The 19,109-nt window shown below is 32.0% G+C and overlaps 1 protein-coding gene across 2 annotated transcripts in view; it reads right to left on the bottom strand.

The window, feature by feature from the left end:
* Positions 1–3,080: 3,080 nt before the first annotated feature.
* The window catches only part of Spock3 (SPARC (osteonectin), cwcv and kazal like domains proteoglycan 3), a 204,411-nt gene continuing 188,382 nt past the window's right edge, over positions 3,081–19,109 (bottom strand). For both annotated transcript variants that reach the window (XM_013354008.2, XM_005367743.2), the window contains exons 5-8: positions 13,178–13,399; positions 10,018–10,080; positions 7,322–7,459; positions 3,081–4,723 (exon numbers count right to left, since the gene is read on the bottom strand). In XM_013354008.2, coding sequence (XP_013209462.1) covers positions 4,551–4,723; positions 7,322–7,459; positions 10,018–10,080; positions 13,178–13,399 — 596 coding nt within the window. In that variant the 3' untranslated portion in view covers positions 3,081–4,550. The remainder of the gene's footprint in view (positions 4,724–7,321; positions 7,460–10,017; positions 10,081–13,177; positions 13,400–19,109) is intronic.

The following is a 19,109-nucleotide window of genomic DNA, read 5'->3' as shown; positions in this document are numbered from 1 at the left end:
AGTTATTGAGTAGTATTTATATTACTATTTTTATACCATTTTGTAGTAACCTCAGATTTTGTGTTGCCTATACTATCTTGCCAATCTATTATGTGGTATACTCATCCTAATTTAACATATGATAAGTAAATGTGAACAAATGCTTTTATTTTATGTTTTATCTCAATACTAAATTCACTGTCCATGTTTTAATTTTATTCTTGAAAATTTCATGTGTATATAATGGTCCTTGGTCAAATTCACTTCCAATCAACATCTTTCTTTTTACTCCCCTTGGGCCCTACAATATATGTTCCTTTCAATTTTCAATTTCAGGTTCTCCCCATATTTTTTTGTTTTCCACCCAGTGACTTTAATTAGTGTAGCCTTTATGTGTACAGTGTGGAGTCATCTGCTGAGGCATAGGTAGCATGCCAGTGACCAAACTGAAAGCAAAGTGATTCTCCCTCCCTGAGTAGTTGTGGAATAATCCTGTTGAACACTGTGAAGATGTGTCAGTTTGATTGGTTTAAAAATGGCAGATACTTAAGCATAATTTCCAGGCACAGAAGAAACTGAGAAAAGATGAGGTTTGAGAGGAGGAAGCACAACATGTAGGAGATGAGGTAACAAGCCATGGGCCACGTGGCAACACATAAATGAATAGAAAGAAGTGGGTTAATTTAAGTTAAAAGGGCTAGGTAGAAACAAGCCTAAGCTATTAGACAAGCTTACATAATCAATAACCCCATATTGTGATGTGAGAGCTGACAGACAGGAGGGAGAAATACTTGCAACACCCAACATCCATTATCAAGAAATGGGGCTTCAGGTCCTTTTCCTACCTACATGATGGAATTTCTAACTGGCTTGAACTTGTATAGTTCTTGTGCAGGTAAACAAAATTGCTCTTTATCCCTATGTGCAACAGCCAGGTCTCTTCCCTGAAGACAGTATTTCCCTGTACTCCCTCCTTGTCCTGATTCATATATTCTTCCTGCTCACTTTGATATTCTCTGAGTCCTGTGAAGAGGTGTTGCTTTCAGTGTCCCATCTAAGGCTGAGAACTCACTGTTTAATCTCAGCATGTTGAAATATACATGCATACTTTTATCAGGCAAACAAAACACATAGGTAATCCTGGTTTGCTCGGTCTTTATAGTTTTCTCATGAAAATGAATCATCTTGAAAAGTCATTGTGTATAGCACCCTATTAATTATAAGCAACTGAGTCTGAATTCATTTTATAAGAAACAAATCTTCAAATATTTGTTACATAGGATGAGTTGATTCATGCTCTTCTGTAAAGGTGCTCCCTGTGATTATGTCATCAGCAGAATAAATGAACCAACACTCAGGAATTGTGTTTAACATCCTTAGCTTTGTGGGTAAAACTGCAAAATGTATGTAGCAAGCAAGTACTTCTAGCCCCTTTTTTACTAATTCATCACGATTGCTTTTCCTAAACTGAATTTGATTTGCGTTAAATGATTGGCAGATAGCCCACTATTTTTCTGTCTGCCTTGTCTTCACATATCGTTTTGACCAACACACACACAAACACACTCACACACAAACATACATATACACACACATGTTGTGGGAGGTCCTTCCGCTCCTCCAGCCAATAGCCCCTGAGATACCAGCCCATTGGGGCGTGGTCTCTCTCCCTTTAAAAAAGCGGCCACTTCCCTTCTTGCTCTCTCTTCCTTCCTGCTCCACTTCCGGAGACTAGACTCCCTTCCTGATTGCACAGAGGGCTTTGTCTGGGACGGTGATCTGTAAGTTTTTTCCCCTTTAAATAAATAACCATTCTATTAATCATAATTCTAAACTGGTGTTGTATTGTTTTTGACTTACACCTTAGCCTTCACACACAATATTTACTAATTTATAAATTTATGATATACCAGAAACATTGAATATTTTCATCAAAAGTTTCTTATCTTTTTCTTTAATGTTTAAAATTTGACTGATTGTAATCTAAAATGTCACATAGTTTTTGATCTTCTGTATTTTGATAATGCCATAAAAATTAAGATTAAAATATTATCTTATTTTGCTTTCTTGCCCGTGAATCATAATTGAGCTTAAAGAACAGTAAACCATTAAGTTAACTCTTCCTTCTAGCTAAATTTGTTTCTCTGAGCTTATGAATTGGAATGGAGTAATGTTACTGAAGTTCAAATTTTCTTCTTTCCTTAACTCTGTATAATACAACAGTTGATGTACTATATTAGAACATGCAGCTGTATCAGGTTATGAAATAGAAATGTATGTATATTGTCCACGTTGAATACTAGAATTTCATCTGCATGAATATTTTGTTCAATACTAAATTTCCTGAACTAGAATAGTAACTGGTGTAATACAAACATCCAATATCTATAGTATTGGAAATAAATGTCTAGGCAGAAATTTACTGAATTAACAAATACAGTGTAAATTACATGTTGGTCAAGGCACTTAATACCTGCCATAAATTAAACTTTAAGCACATACATTTAAACGAATTTACTGTACACAAATAATTTAGATAACATTTGTTAATGTTGGTAATTTTGTTGCCCTGTATTCTTTCCATATTTGATTTATTGTTAAATTAGTTGCTTTCCTGGAATTCTGACTGATGACACTATAAAGAAAGTTTAACTTCAAGATCATTGTTTTAGGCTAAATAGCTATATGTAATTAGATTTGTAATCTTTAATGATAACCTCAGTGTAAGTATTATTATTCATACAAAATTACCATAGATAAAGTTATCCAATTATTTTTCAATTAGTCTATTAAGAACTATAGGTAACTAATTTAAGAAATATGTAATCAAAATAAATGTTAAAATGCTGTTCTTTTGGAAAGAAAATTATTTATTTTGCAATATTTTAACAAGTGAACACGTTAAGATTAACCAACAAACAAAAATAATCTTAACTGTCCTTAAGACACTAACAATTCTGGTTTAGAAACTGAAAAAGTAAACTCACGAAACGTTTCTTGACTTGGTTGTTGTGGTATGTTATTTTCCAGAATCACGAAACAAACTGAAAACTCCCCATGCTACTATGTATGCCAGTATACCATTAAGGAGCAGCTTACTTGGGTTACAAGATTCTTTATTTTGTAAACTATACATAAACAGTAAAAAAAGAGAATGCATTATAGCTTAAATATTATGTATGGTCAACACTGAAGTTTTCATTTAATGTGTAGAAATTAGATGGAACAAGTTCACCAAATTTATGTCTACGAATAATATCCCAGGAAATCTGTAAATTCACTGTTGAAGTGGAAGATACCAATATGTAAAATTCAACAGGTTTTCCTGTTTCTGTTCTGAGCACAAAAGTATGGTCTCATATACCCGAAGGAGGTGGCATGTCAAAATGTCTACACAATTAATGAACATGCTAACTGATGTATAGTGAACAAAATAATTTTTGTTACAGTTAAATGTTAAATGCTACTTTTCACAATAATTATAAACAAGTCCATATGGGATTGTGTAACAATAGAAAAAAAGAAAGAAACATATTCCATTTTCTTCATTCCAGCAGTGTCTTTAATAGCAATAACTTGTTAATTATGTGTGCTTAAATATTGCCTAATATCCTATACCGGTATGCATGCTGACTCTTTCTATTTCTATTTTTGCAAGGCACCATACAACACATTCTCTAATTCCAGCACTACTAACAAAAATGTCATGATTCCAAGATTAAACACAAAATTTTATATTAAATAAAAAATGAGAATTTATATTTTCAAATTTGATCTTTGATCAAATGAAATATATTTAATTAAAAAGTGGTTGAAATGAATCTTTTTCTTCCTAAATAAAGTTCTATACCCATATGCTCATTGGAAAGATAGAAAATCTAGAAATAATGTTGTTTAACAATATTTTTAAAAATCTACCTGATACACAATGCGATTTGCATTAAAAAGTAGGAAGAAAAACTTTTGTCTCTCAGAATCCATAGTTTTCCATACTTAACATTACAAAATGACCTAAACAGATCCAGAATCACTTCATAATTAAAAAGATCACCACTTAATACATACTCAATAGTGGTAACTTAATCTTACCATGTGTCATCTTTCTTCCTCTCCCTGCCATAAGTTTGGGAAGATACCCAATTTGAATTGATTTAATTGATAAAGTCCTTATAATTTAGGTCATTAGTAAGTTGCTATAAATTTAACTTATAAAATCTGTCATAAAAGCAACAAATATGATCCCAAGCACACAATCATTATTTTTTGTTTGTGGAACAATTACATAGTTTGTTCTTATGAAAAATTTTGTTATAGTAGTCTTCACAACTTTCTCTATTCAGGCTACAACCCATATGTGTTTTCTTTTTTTCTAAGGCATATAAAAACTAAAATTAAATAATTCTTATTTAAACATAATGTTCTATGACTTTAGCTTCAATATTCGAAATAATTATACAAAATATATGTGGGGTTTAGGATCACTTTGTTCAGGGATAAGAAGGAACTTCTCAATATGCTATTATTTTGTAAATATTAAAAATTTAGACATTGCTGACTTTTGCTGTAACTGATCAAATATATCCATCATGGTCATCCCCATCATCATCATCATCATCCTCTTCATCTTCATCATCATCTTCAATGTCATCCTTATCATTCATAATGTCATCTTCTTCACCCTCATCATCAGTCCATTCACGGAAGTCTCCACTTGCAAAATCTCCAGAAATTTCAAAATCTATAGCTACAAAAGCAAATATCAGTTTTATTTAACTAAGAAATAAGATGAGTTCTGAGTTATATCGAACAAGAAAATTTTCTGTTTATCTCAATGAAGATATGAGAAAAATCTATTCTTGGGAAGACTGTTGTGTGTTAAAACTCTGACTTGTTAAAATGTTTATCCTCAAAGCACTGCACAGTGTAAGATTTCCACTTCAGTAAATTTGATCTCAGCCCAAGTTTCGTAGAATTCCATGACAGACTAAGAATCTTATATACGTCTCTAAATTTCTCCTACAAGTATATGAGTTGGAACTGTTATCACAGTGAAATATACACTTTCTAAATCTAAATTTCAATTTAAGACTAAAAGGCAATTTATACATAGGATTCAACTACTCACCTTGCAACAGGAGACTATCCTAGGCAATTTCACCATTACTTCCTTCTAGTTAATCAAATTTTTACTTAGAAAATGGTAATTTACAGATGTAACCATAATAGTATGTTAAAAAAGATGGCAAGGTTTTGGAATTCAAATTGGAGGGGAAGATACATAATAAAAGAATATCAGAAAATTCCAGAAGATTGAAGAGGCAAGGAAATTGATTTTTCTAAATAGTCTCTAGAAATAGCAATAACTTACTAAAATATTGATGCTTAGTTTAGTGAGATCTGTTGTAATGTGTCATGCAGAATTGAAAGATAATAAACTTGTGTTGATTAAGCCAGCAGCTTAGTAAGATTGATTTCTCTTTTGTTACTACAGCAACAGAAAATTAATACTCATACTAACTTAAAGTCAGCTATTAATATTTCTAGAGATAGCAACTCTCATAGATTCATTATATCTGTAATAAATATTAAGTTTTCAAATGATACTGCCTTCTTAGTCTTAATTTTCATAAGTCCTATTAATGTATTTATATGGTTATAAATTGGTTGACTTCATATCATGCTGAAATTGCCATTTATAGGAACAATAAACTGTTTCTTAAATTAATGTATTATATTTGCAGTAGTATAAGAAAACCCATCAATAAAGTTTTCAAAGTAATTTTTCTCACTTACTGTAATCAATTGCATACAATTTTCATTAGTGGCATAAAATTAAAATACTTCTTCCATTATTATTATCACAGGTAGATAAAGTAATAAAATATTTTAAGATGCATATTTTAAAGGTATGTTTTATAGTTCTTAATACTGTGTAAGGTAGGTATTGAATCCTAGTTCCTGCTTTGATTACATGGGTGTAAGGCCCCAACACCCAAATCAAGCTTATATAGAATATATAAATGCAAGGCAGGAAGGTATAATAATGTAAGATTATTTGCTATTATCTACTTATTAACTAATCCTTGTTTATCAGTCTAAAAATTCCACAAGAGCGAAAAACTATCACTGACTACTTAATTTTCATGATTTTTATTGAAATAGTGAAAATAACCCATTAGATCTGTTTTATGGGTTTATGTAATTACTTCTCTTTTTGCTGTGACCAAGTAACAGACAAGTATGAAGAAATAGAGTAATGTCTAACTGGGGCTAAATTTTAGAGGGTATGATCCATCACGACAGGGAAACATGGTGGCATGAATAACAAAAACAGCTGGAACATTGGGAAGGAGATTTTCAAGTTATGACAGATGCATCTTAAGAGACAAACCAGGAAGTGGGTATCCATACTGAAGCTAGCCTGGGCCCTAACATGCAGTGTCCAAAAGACTACATATTCAAAAAGCTCCATAAGTTTTCAAATAACATCAACATTTGGGGACCAAATGTTTAATCATAACAGCCTGATAGGTTTGTATTTAAACCATCGTAGGGGTTGGGAGGGTACTCTAGTAAGGTGTTCGGTATAGTGATTTTCTGTTTAACACAAACACTAATTTGAATCTTACTTTCTAGAAAACTTTTTGATAAAAGTTGGAAACTTTAAAATACATATAATGCCAGATTCTTATATAATCTTTAGATAGACACATAAAATACATGTTCATAAAATAATTAGAACATTCACTAAAACTATCATTTAACATATACATGATGTTTTTCATATGTAAACAAAGGAAACAAGTAATGTGTTAGTCTATCTCACACTTCGTAGAGTTGAAATTGTGCTTTGTTTGGATTGGCTTCGTTTTGTTTGGTGGATGAGGGTCATATTACACAAAGCATTTCCTCCAGAGGACTGCAGACAACCTCTCCACATGGATCTGCAGACACTATGCACTATGTTTTACAGACTTAGATTAGAATTAATGAGAATGTTTTCTTTATCTGTATGAGACAGACTATGCACCTACATTTTACAGACTTAGAACGAGAGGTGTTTGCTTTGTATGAACAGACATTTTGACTTGAAGTAGGAATTGGAACTCAGCTTTTATTAATTCTCTTCAATATACTTAAATGCATCTGTTTTATATATTTTTATTGTTAGCATAGAAATTTACAATACACAAGGACCGACTTCTTTTCACCCCTAACATTCATATGTACTTTACGTATTTGATAATCAGAATAGAGTAGGTCTTTGTTAAGGACTTAACAAGTTTCCTGAGCCTTTGACATATTTAATTGTGTGTTATGGAATTGTGAGCCTTTCTCTTACCACAATCTGCAACACCATTTATTCTGGATCCTATGACTTCATTTCCATATCTGTCAACACACCAGCACTGGCCAACACTGCCATGGCATTGTGTAGGCTTGTAGTAACCATCTTCATCACAGAGAGGGATATACTGTCCTGTGAAATGAATGGTAACATACACAAATGCAAAAAAATTCATAATAATGTGTATTGTTAGGTGATCGTTATGTTAATGTCATAAATCAAAACATGTTTGATTCTATGCTTATATTAAATATTCAGAACATTTAGTATGGCATACAAAATTCTCAACTGTATTATCATTGACAATTTCTTGTTTTGTTTCCTTATACTTTCATTTATACCTTCCAAATATTATTGCACATCAGCTGTTTTTCTCCTATATAGTGTTATTTTGCTTATGCCAACTGAAATCTTCTATTCCTACACTTTCCGTGTTAAGGCTTAAATATGAGAGTATGACTTACCGTACAAATTTATCTCTGTGTGTGCATGTATGTATGTGCATGGGTGTGTGTGCATATGTGAATGTCTCTGTGTCTAATGCCATTATATATTTCTACCATTGCATATTCTGTGGTATCTTCTCTATTTGCAAATATTAGGGTCTCTTGGTTTTCACTATTATACAAACCACACCCCTTAGGCTGAAAGTCTAGCCAATAAATACTGGGGAAAAAGATACTCTTGCTAGTAGAACCTGACATAGTCATACAGTACACATGTAGTGATTAATATTTAGTAAAATTCTTCAACAAATACTCCAATGTTAGCCACAACTTCTAGATGATCAGATATTTTCCTTTCTCCCCAACTTATTCTTTTATATGAACAGAATAGTCATAGACTTTTGGTTAAAAAACATCTAGTATACAGACAAAATATGAATGTTATCTTTTATTACCACCTGCAGGATGTTAATTTTACACTCTACAAAGCTTCATAAGTCTACTAAATACATGATATGTTCAATCCAAATGTAATTCATTTGAAATATGTGAACGTCATGGACCAATTTACCAATGTGGAAAATTTGTGAATTTACTCTACAGACTTAAGGACATGAGTTACAAGAAAAATGTTTTTGTAAGAGTTACATATTTAAAATATTATGATGTTGCAATTGTTTTTTTTAATTGTGAGAAACTTTGAAGAGATCATAAGTATAGCCCTTGCACTACCGACCTGAATGCAAATTGATCTTCATATTGAAACATAGAATGCCTTACCCTAACAGAAAAGCTGGCCAATTTAGATATACACCATGACCTTACCCTGTTCAGAAAGAACAGTCAAGGCACCCAGTGTTCTAATATCTATTTTCTTGAATCATGAAAGAAGAGTAAGGAAAATCTTCCCAGGTGGTCATTAAATGTGATTTTTTAAAAGAAGTTCAAATAAGGAAAGCCAGCAGTCTAACAGATTCCAGTATTCTTTGACCTTAATCAACTCTAAATTATTTATTTGAAGTTAATGGTGTTCTTTCACGGTATGACGTACAACTCTGGATTGCAGAAACATACTCATGCATTGGTCTATTATTTGCAGTCATGATTTATATCATCACAAGCAGCTGGCCACAGTTTAAAAAGACAATTGTTCTGCTAGTTATTTTTTTTTATTATCAGTTTTTCACCTAAAGCATTTTATGACCAACCACATAATTGAATGATGAGCCCTGGGACAAGAATTCTTCAGCAATATGAAAAATGTTCCAATTTAAAGTTATTGTATTTTAATTGTATAAATGCTATATAAAAAGATGTGTATTATTCATATTCTGAGACTTAGTAAAGTCTTAAAATATGGATGCTTCAATATATACTCACAATGTTCTGCATACTGTGAAAATACAAATGTACTTACGGTGCTAAAATATGAACAGTGGCGGAACTGACCAAATTCAAGTTAAATTGTATCAATAATAAGTGATTAGATTTTACAAATGAGCTATGATAATTTACAGAAGAAAAGGGAGGAAAGAGCCAGGTAAAGGATGTGTGGGATATATTCTTTATTTTAGAAATGTTTCCAATTTAAAATGACTTCAAATGAAATTTATTAATAATGTGTAATTATATGTATATATACACTTTAAGGAAATGTAACAACATTTTGATATATCGATAGTCAAATATTAAAAGTATTTTAAGAGTTTAGTTAAAATATACAATTATCTATCTATCATCATTTTCTCTTTCTTTCTCTCTTTATGTACCTATTATCTATTACCTACATTTATATCAAATTTTTCTTACTAAAATCTACAGTTAGAAATTTACAAATGAGAACCACTAAAAGTCCTGCTCCCGATTTCTAAAGTAGAGAACTTTTCACCCCATGTATATAATTACTTGCTTATATTTAATATAGGGAATGATGTATGATGCCATCAGTTGTAACACATTTAACCACAGAAATGGATATTTTTGCTGATTCGTAAATTTAGTATTGTTTAAATCTCTTTCGTCTTTAACAGCTTTCAAAATGAACATGATATTGGAGCAATAAAACAGACATATCCTTCAATAAGTGAGGTAATAAAAGTAATGACTTTCCAAAAGTTCATAAATTTTGCTGATGAAATTTAACACAGTCTGTCTTTGTTGGATTAATATTGATTTTATGTTGTTGCTTCCCTGGGGTTATTTATATAATCAATAAAACTCCCAGAAGAATGAACTGTGGCTCACCTAGGAACTTCTTTATCCCTTGTCGCTTCTGAATGTTGCTGAGCTCTGTCTGGCAAGGTGGGTCTGCAATGACATGAAACATAATACTTCCAGGATTTCGTTAAGCAAGAAATGTGCAGCTGCCAAACTCTCTACCTTAAGGGAGATTTTCATCTCACGAGAATATGCATGCTATTCATTTATTATCCTGCTAGCACATGGATATATATGTGTGGATATCATAATAAACATGTGCACCAAAATAGCTATGTACAGATACATGATGTAGCATAATGATTTGCTACATAATTACATAAATGTAATCGTTTTTCATTATAAAATAATCTGTGAAAACCATACTGCTTCTTCCCAGTTATATTGGACATTTACCCATTTTGTTATTGTATGTTGTTACTGTTGTATCTTTGTATTTCTAGTTATACAAAGGCTTCAGATGTGTAAGCAATTTAAGAACAAAATACAATATAAACTGTCATAAGTCAAGATTCAAAAAAAATCTTAGAATATGCAAGTCAAAGTCTAAGTATATATTTTGTGTTGTATTATATGTCAGTGATTCAAATGAACACATGCATGTATAGAGAATTTGAATAGTCTAGATAGTTATGAATACCATATATATTATTGTAATTTAACATGTTTGTTCAAAAGTTAACTGAATGCCATCAGAACAAATGAACAAGTTTTATCTTTGAGAAAGGTAGAGTTTGAAAAATATATCTGACATGGGACACAGAAATATCAAACTAATTCCTATTCTTGTACACTATATACTCTCTATAAAAAGATTAAATACATAATACAATTCAAATAATTTTGAAATTGTTTACTATGCCAACTGCAAAATAATTCAGTCATTAAAAACATAGCACAAAAAATACATAATGTGTTCAAGTTGTATATTATCTAGATCAGTACATGAGAACAAAAATATTGTATCTTACAGGAAGAAAAAGTAATTTATTTTCAAATATTACGTAACTTACTTTGTTGTTTTAGTTCATTTTTAAATTGATGTGATTTAACTTTTCCTTAAAACAAAGACTCTAAATTAAGATACACTGAAATGTCAAATAAAACTTTTGGACTCATTACCTTACTGACATAACATTAACCAATCTTTCCAATTTTATTAAAAATAGTTCTTTAATGTGCTGTAAAGGAGAAATGGATTTCTTTTATTTTTACTAAGTAAACTTGGAGATTTATACTGATATGTACCCAAAATTCCACCTGCTTTTGAATGTGTTTTAGAAAAATGTTTTAAAATAATTTTAAAGGGCTGGAGAGATGGCTCAGAGGTTAAGAGCATTGCCTGCTCTTCCAAAGGTCCTGAGTTCAATTCCCAGCAACCACATGGTGGCTCACAACCATCTGTAATGGGTTCTGGTGCCCTCTTCTGGCCTGCAGGCATACATACATACAGAATATTGTGTAAATAATAAATAAATAAATATTTAAAAAATAATTTTAAAATTAAATTTTTGATAATTTCAATTCAAACATTTTCATGCAATTTTATATGTACCATTCCCAATTTTTAGACTGTCAAGGTCACTATGCACCATCAGATTCAATGAACTCAACTTTGTAGATTTTACACATATGTTCATGTCTATGTATTTTTCAGTACTCATGAATAAACATGGAAAACATTATAAAAAACAACAAAATATAAACAGCAACTGTTAAAATACAGAAAAGTATGACAAGTATGAACAATTACATTTTAGTAATAATATACTTGAATTTACTATCTAAATGTACTTACTAATTAAAGTACACTAGCTATTAATGACTAGAATGCATTTTAGGGATTACCTGTTTACATCGAATGCAAATGTAATTAAGCCAATAATGTGTATTCACAAGCGTGTGCACTTTAAAACATTTAATATAGTAATTCAATGTTAAATTTTTGCTGCTTCTTTTTTATTAAAAATAGATATTTTTAAAAGAAAATAAACTCTGATTATGAATTTTTTCTTTCAGCTCCTCTCAGATCCTCCAAACTTCCATACTCACCCGTATTGTTTTACCTTAAGCTGGTTTAAAGATGATTATGGCCTCTTCCTTAACTAAACATATGGTGGATTTACTTCTTATCAATATGTAGACAATTATTTTCTCCTTAATTTTTGGACTATGACTAAATGTACATAATTTACTTAGCAAAGCAATTCCTACAATTCTTTATGAAGTATGATAAAAATTGTTTAAATATCTTGTTCATTCCTTCATCTTTCATCAAGTTTAGAAAGTACAGCCAATATTAACTGTACTATAGCAACCTGTTTCCAGTTGATTCAGTTAGCACAAACATAATAATAATTCCTTTGTTTTCTAAAGATTTATTATACTGTGAAGCATTTTTATGTGCTTTCCCTGCATGTATTTAATATATAACATGTTTAAATTCAATCCAGAAGGATGATTCTAAATGTAAAGTGCATTTTATCTCAATTAGATTTGCAGGGGTTTGAGGGTGGCACCTGGGAGGAACTGAAGAGAAGAAAGAGAAAAGGAAGGGGGTGTGAGGTAACTATATAAAAATGTATAATTTATTCCAAAGGGCATACAAAGGACATTGTTGCTCTTTCTTTGGTCTCACTTCTGACAGAATTCCGGAATACTCTCACTAGTGAATTTTTAACAAGCTAAACTATTTTGGAAATATTGAAAGACTAAGTAATTTTGAAAATAAAATGAGTAAAAATAACTTCACATGAATACCATTGTTCATGCAACTCATTTAATAAGATCACGAAATGAAACATTAAAACTCCACGGTATAGTGATAAAAACTCCATTTATTTTACACTGTAGGCAAAGCAGATAGCAAATTAATTTCAATGATTAGTTTTAATATCTATGTTCTCATATCTCTGTGTGGTACTTGCTGGTTCATAATGGAAACTATAATGGAATACATTAATATAAAATATTAATTACTATTTCTATCTTATTTAGAATATTTGTATCTTCAACAATTATTTTGTTCAATATGGTACTTATTTTTTCTTTCATCAAACATTGACATTAGAAAAAATTGTACTAAAATGAATGAAGCATTGGTTAATGCTAATAATTTTTATAATGAGGGAAATATGTAATTTGAAATTCAGGTCAACTAATTCCACCATAGTAGTTTCAGTTTTACCTTGCTGTCTCTGGAAGCAGTAGCACCATTCATTGTTAGATATCAAACTGTCCTTGTATGTGTCACAGGAATTGAAGAACGCCTTGGTGCACTGTTCATTCTTATCAAGATATATGCTCCCAAGCTCTGATTGGTCCAATAGCAGGTCGTAGTTTGTATCAAGTCTATTAAACATCCATCCAAGTGAATCCTTGCAAATTGGCAAAATACTGGTATCAAATCCTACACCACAGAGAACATTATTAGTTCAGTATGTGAGAAACCATCATCAGAACGTAAAATAAATCACTAATGTGGGGAAGATCAGAGTGGAAGTACTGGTAGTCATAAATGCAATATTTTAACTTCAACTTGGGAAATTTGCTTCAAAGTACATAAGGCATAAAAAGGTCTACTTGTAGTTTTGAATATTAACTAACCAGACAACATCTGTTACTAATTAGTCACCATTCAATGAAATGTGGTATTGCCATTATTTGCTACTTATGCTAATCTCTGTTTAAGCTTCTCTAATACTAGATCATTATAAATTCCAATACATTATGGATAACAAAAGCTGATGAAATCCATTTTCATCTGAAGAAATAAAGAATACTGTTTACACAAAATCATTACCATCACATACTTGATAACAATTCCCATGTATCCTATGCCTTGATAAAACTACAGTGATTGTAGCATTGTATATAAAACTATTAATAAGAGAAGGAATAGCTATGATGCAATATTATTCATTATGACTTCAGTTCCTTTTGTAGTTATTTTTACAATAACCATTGTGGTATAATGAAAAGTAATAGGTTGCTTTGGAGAGTAGTGGAGTTCATGAAATGACTGAACTGGGTTGCATCCAAGCTATGTGCTATTAGACATGTGTCCATTCACTAACCTTACTGAAGCTGTATATCCTATATTTCATAAAATGCCACCAATGATTTAAACCATTGAAATATTAACCCCCAATATATACAAAAAATAATACAGTCCCTCCAACTGAGTCCTTGATTATATGAGACATGAAATACCACGCAGTTTTTAATAGGAGGAAACCAATTAAAGTTCTTCATGAGTTGCCAAAGGTTGAGGAGGTTCTACCACAAGAATAAGTAACTCCTGAAAGTCAGATAAAGAAGTTCATTTTCCCTTTTATTGACACCTTTCCATGGGGTTCAGACAAAGATCTGAAGAAAGGCAAGGCAGGAACATAGAAAAAGTAACTGAGAATTGAAGGAGGTGGGCATGAACAAGAGCTAAAAGCACCTCCACCCGCCTTTTTATGTCCTATAGAATTCTTTAATTTTTTAGAAAAGAGATGACAGTCATGACACTCTCCGTCAGCCAGAGAACAAACTGAAAAAAAAAAAAAACTGAAATGATTCTATTACTAAGAAACACTTGGGAGAATATCTTGAGCTTTGAGCTATAGGGGCTCAGACCCTGAAGAGGGGCAGTGTCTCTGAGAAAGGAGAGAAAACTAGAGTAGAGAGAGACAGCAAAGGCTGCGAAAAAAGCTATGAACCATCACCAAACAGCCTAATACAGACATAATTAATGTACACAGAGAAAAGGAAGATTATAAAATAGAAGACATGGCCCAGGGAACAGTAGAGAGATCTCTACAACTAATGGATGTTATCCGATAACAGAGAGAAGAATCTAATCGAACACAATACTTGACAAATACCAAGAAAATAAATTAAAAAGAAAAAATTGGTACATTATAGTTAAATTTACTTTAAAGAAATCACAGCAAGGAATTTTTAAAGTCAGGTAGAAGTAAAATCCATGTTCCTGTAGAGTGACTGTTCTCGGCATATGAGTATCTATCCGCATAGGGGTCGCATATCAGACATTTACAGCATCAAACTATTACAAATCATCATGGTTTTGATTTGTATAAATGTATAAATCATTTACATTTAATTTATACATTTCCTTTGTTTCAGCTATTAATTCTTGAGCATTTTAAGATACCTACTAGTCAAATATTCAATATGTTTTTTTCTGAAGTGGTAATTTTCCTTGTTCTCTTTTCCATTATTACTGAGGAAAGATGAAATTTCAAAGTTGTTGTAGATTTTCATTCTCCTAATTGCTAGGGATGATGAATAATTTTGATGGTTTATTTTTTTGCTATCTACTTCAAACTATACTAGTTAGGAAGAAAGGTATTGCTTTTATTAGAAATATTACAATTGAAAAGTTTAATTTACCCAGTAATCAGAAATCTATTATGATTAGAATTTTTTCAATGGATGCCAAATTTTCTGAGGGTAATGCTAATTCCCACTGTTTGGTGTGTAGTGTTCCTGAGGCTCAGAATGTACCCAAAGTTGACTGTGCTGTCACGTCAATGGAGACATTTCTGGAGGAATAAAGCAGTGTAATAACTTTATTGCATTAAATAAGTTTCACATAAATTTATAATTATACATTAAAATACATAGGATAAAAGTACCCCAAACTATTGGATGTTATTTGATAAAATTGCAACATCACTTAGCAGTGGTATAGTACATAATTAAATTTCATTATAGATAAAGTTACATCTTCCTAATAAAAGAAGAGAATGCCAGATGTCTCAATAATTAGAAACACCAAAATAAGCAATGATCTGGTTGTTTTATTTTATTACTTGAACTGAAGAAAGGAAATTTATCTCCTAAATTTAGATGGTTGTTTTCAATAAATGAATTTCCCTGTTATACCTAGAAGGTGCCTATTTCATTAAAATGGAGCATTATTTTTAAGCCATCTGATTCCAAATTCAATCTTCCTCTCAATGTGAGGACAGCATGACACAAAGTGAGCAATATTGTGGTAAGGAATTAGAATGCCTTCATATACCCTGGGGGTTGAAATAACTCCATCATTTTCTCTCACTGTGAGAACATTTGGTGTGTGAGAAGCAATGTAAAACATCATCCAGTTCTGCGAGCAGGCTCTTTATCTGAGGAGTTTGCATATAATGATCATCTCTACCATACTTTCCAAGCTGATACAAGGAAATAAACGCCACACTCCTTTTATGGTTGTATAAAAGCTCTATTACAATCTATCAAAAGATTCCCAGCATATTTCTTTGCTATTATTTTTTTAATTTAAAGTATAAAATAAAATCTTGGGATATGAATTAAATGCACAGGTTACAAGGGCCTCAAATTCCCATTAACCTGGAAATCATAACACAATAAAAAGAAATGAACTCTATTTCCTCCTACTGACAATCATAAAGCCCATGCAAGTGTTTTTAGCATCCAATTGTCTCTCTGTGGATATGATTTACAGTGATTGGATTAGTATATATTCAACAATATATATTTGTGCATGAATCCTTACTCCTTTATGAAAATTATATAAAGATTTTTAAAACTTTATCAATTTGTTCAACTTCTTTGGAAAGTTATGATATTCTTGACTTTTTAAAATTAAGCCAATATACTGTGAAATTCTTCTAATAGTCAAGATTCAAACAAAGTTTTCCTTTTCTACATTGGCTTATTATCCTTATATCAAGGCTATGATAAGATTTGGTCAACTAAATATCAGATTACCCTCATTTTAACAGAAAAACCTATGATTACCACGTGTTTCAAAGTTATATTATAAAAGCAAAATGTGCAACTCAAGTAACACACTCAGTAATGTTTATTGATAGTGAGTCAGTCAGATGAGCCACTTCTCCATCCTTTGTACAACACATTTTATATTCATGTGTCATTGTGTTTAAAGGGACTCAAATATCCTCACTCTTAAGGCTCAGGGCATGACTCTATTTCTGTCTTGTTTCTAATAGAATTGCTACTGGATATCATTGATTGTATTAGCTGTTTTTCTAAGCTGTATGAAAGCATCTACCAAAAGCAATGAAAAGAAGAAAGGGTGTCTTTTAGCTTGTAGATTGAGTGCAGGGTCCATTACAGCAGAGAAGGCATAATGCCAAAAAATACTTCTAACTCTGGTGGCAGGAGGAAAAGTTGTACACATTGTGGCCACTATCAGAAAGAGATATATGCAAATATTCAACTCTTTTATTTTTTTTTTTATTCTGTTTAGATCCTTAGTCAATGGGATGTTGTTATAAACATATGGGGTAGGACTTTCTTTAGTTAAATATCTCTATAGATGCCCCAGAGAGGTGTGTCTCTCCGGTGATTTTAAATCCTGCCTAATTTATAATAAAGATTAAGTACAAATTCATCCCTTGTCACCTTCACAGCCAAACAGATCACTTTTAAATGATAAAATTTTCTCCATTTTCCACCAAGAGGCTCCTAATGTAAAATGTGTTTAAGCTGTTCCAAAGTCTACATATTTATTATCAGTCTCAAGACTGTTCAAAATTTCTCAGTTGAAGTCACTCCCTTGACTCAACTTGCTTCACCTTTCTGGGGTATCCATGCAAGGCTATACTACTTCCTAACTCTTACATTGTATGTCTACACAATCAGCACCATGTTGATAATGTGTCCAAGTTCTTCTAACAGCTCAATACCTAGTCTTGCTCCCTCTTACCGTAAGTAAGTCTGAGCAACTTGGAAACCGGTTCTCTAAGCCTATTTCCCTGTATGACCATTTTTGAGAAAACTTGGTCGGCAACATTCCCAATTCAGGCCCTCTTCTTTATTCAATATGAATTTCCACCAGTTAGTGCGACTGAGAAACACCAGGTTTATTTTCAATGGCACTGACCAGATACAACGGATATTTCTGAACTCAACTTGTCTGCAATTTTAAACTTGCTCATGTACTTTTCCAAATCAGATTTTGGATTTCCAATATGGGTCTGACCTCATTCTTCATGGATCTAAGAGTTGTGTGCAATAACTGCCACACCTTAGCTGTTTTGCCATCTTGATTTTGCTTCTATTAAAAGGTATAGCCCATTATTTTTTATTTTTCCCCATTCAAAATTTGAAAATATGACTCTAATGTACCCAGATGCTTCAACAGAATGCAACTTGAATAGTTAAATACATCTCTTGAAGGAAAGTTAGAAGTAAGAAAACAAATCTGTTTTGAAATTATTCTTATTTGTTTATTCAGTAAGACATGAATTTCAGCACTTTCCTGCATATTTGCTCCACAATTTATGTTAATATTAACAGGAAAAAGTTGGAGAAAGCTACACCTAGTAGAAATGACTGGAGACTTTTATTGAAAAAAATAGAATACATTTCTTCAGTTTGTAATTTTCATTCCCATCCAATAATATCTACTTGTATTCACCAAACAGAAATACTAAAATTAATATTTTGTGAGTGAATTTGAAGCAACAGCTTTAACAAAAGTAAAGCTAAGAAGGCATTTTACTTTTTTATACTGTGCTTTGGTCTGGGTACTTACTCAGTTTTGCGCAGCCAGGAAATGAACGAGCAGCCTACATTTACAAAATGGTACGCATATGTTTGTGGCTAACCTGTTTGACCAGCCACACACTTTGGTCCGGCTACTTGTCTGCCTGCTAGTAGTTAGGAGGAAAGCAGCTGAGAGCATGCCTGACACTCAGCACCACCACCTGGGAAAGCAGTTAGATGGGGTCTATTAGGCATTCATAGGCTGGAAAGCTTGGCAGATTCCAGCCAACACAGATGGAAACATGTCCAGACCACACAGTACTTTGCATGGCAGATGTAGTTTTTACTGAGACAAAAAGAGTTTCCGTGCTGCACAATGCTTCCTAAAGTTGAGGCGGTGAGCATAGCTCCCACCCAGCAGTCTCGGAGCTGGCAGTAAACATACCTATGCCATATTTAAATGCCAAGAGAGGTGGAGACAGCATCCAGAATGGCCACAACCACACTGCTTACCTTTTAAAATGCTTCTTAGTACTACTCAGCGGTAAAAAACAATGACTTCTCAAATTTTGCATGCAAATGGATGGAAATAGAAAATACTATCCTGAGTGAGGTAACCCAGACCCAAAAAGATG

Source organism: Microtus ochrogaster, unplaced genomic scaffold (assembly GCF_000317375.1).
Source record: "Microtus ochrogaster isolate Prairie Vole_2 unplaced genomic scaffold, MicOch1.0 UNK23, whole genome shotgun sequence".
Taxonomy (NCBI): Eukaryota; Metazoa; Chordata; class Mammalia; order Rodentia; family Cricetidae; genus Microtus; species Microtus ochrogaster.
The sequence above is the reverse complement of the archived record's forward strand: the minus strand, read 5'-3'. Positions and strand labels throughout refer to the sequence as shown.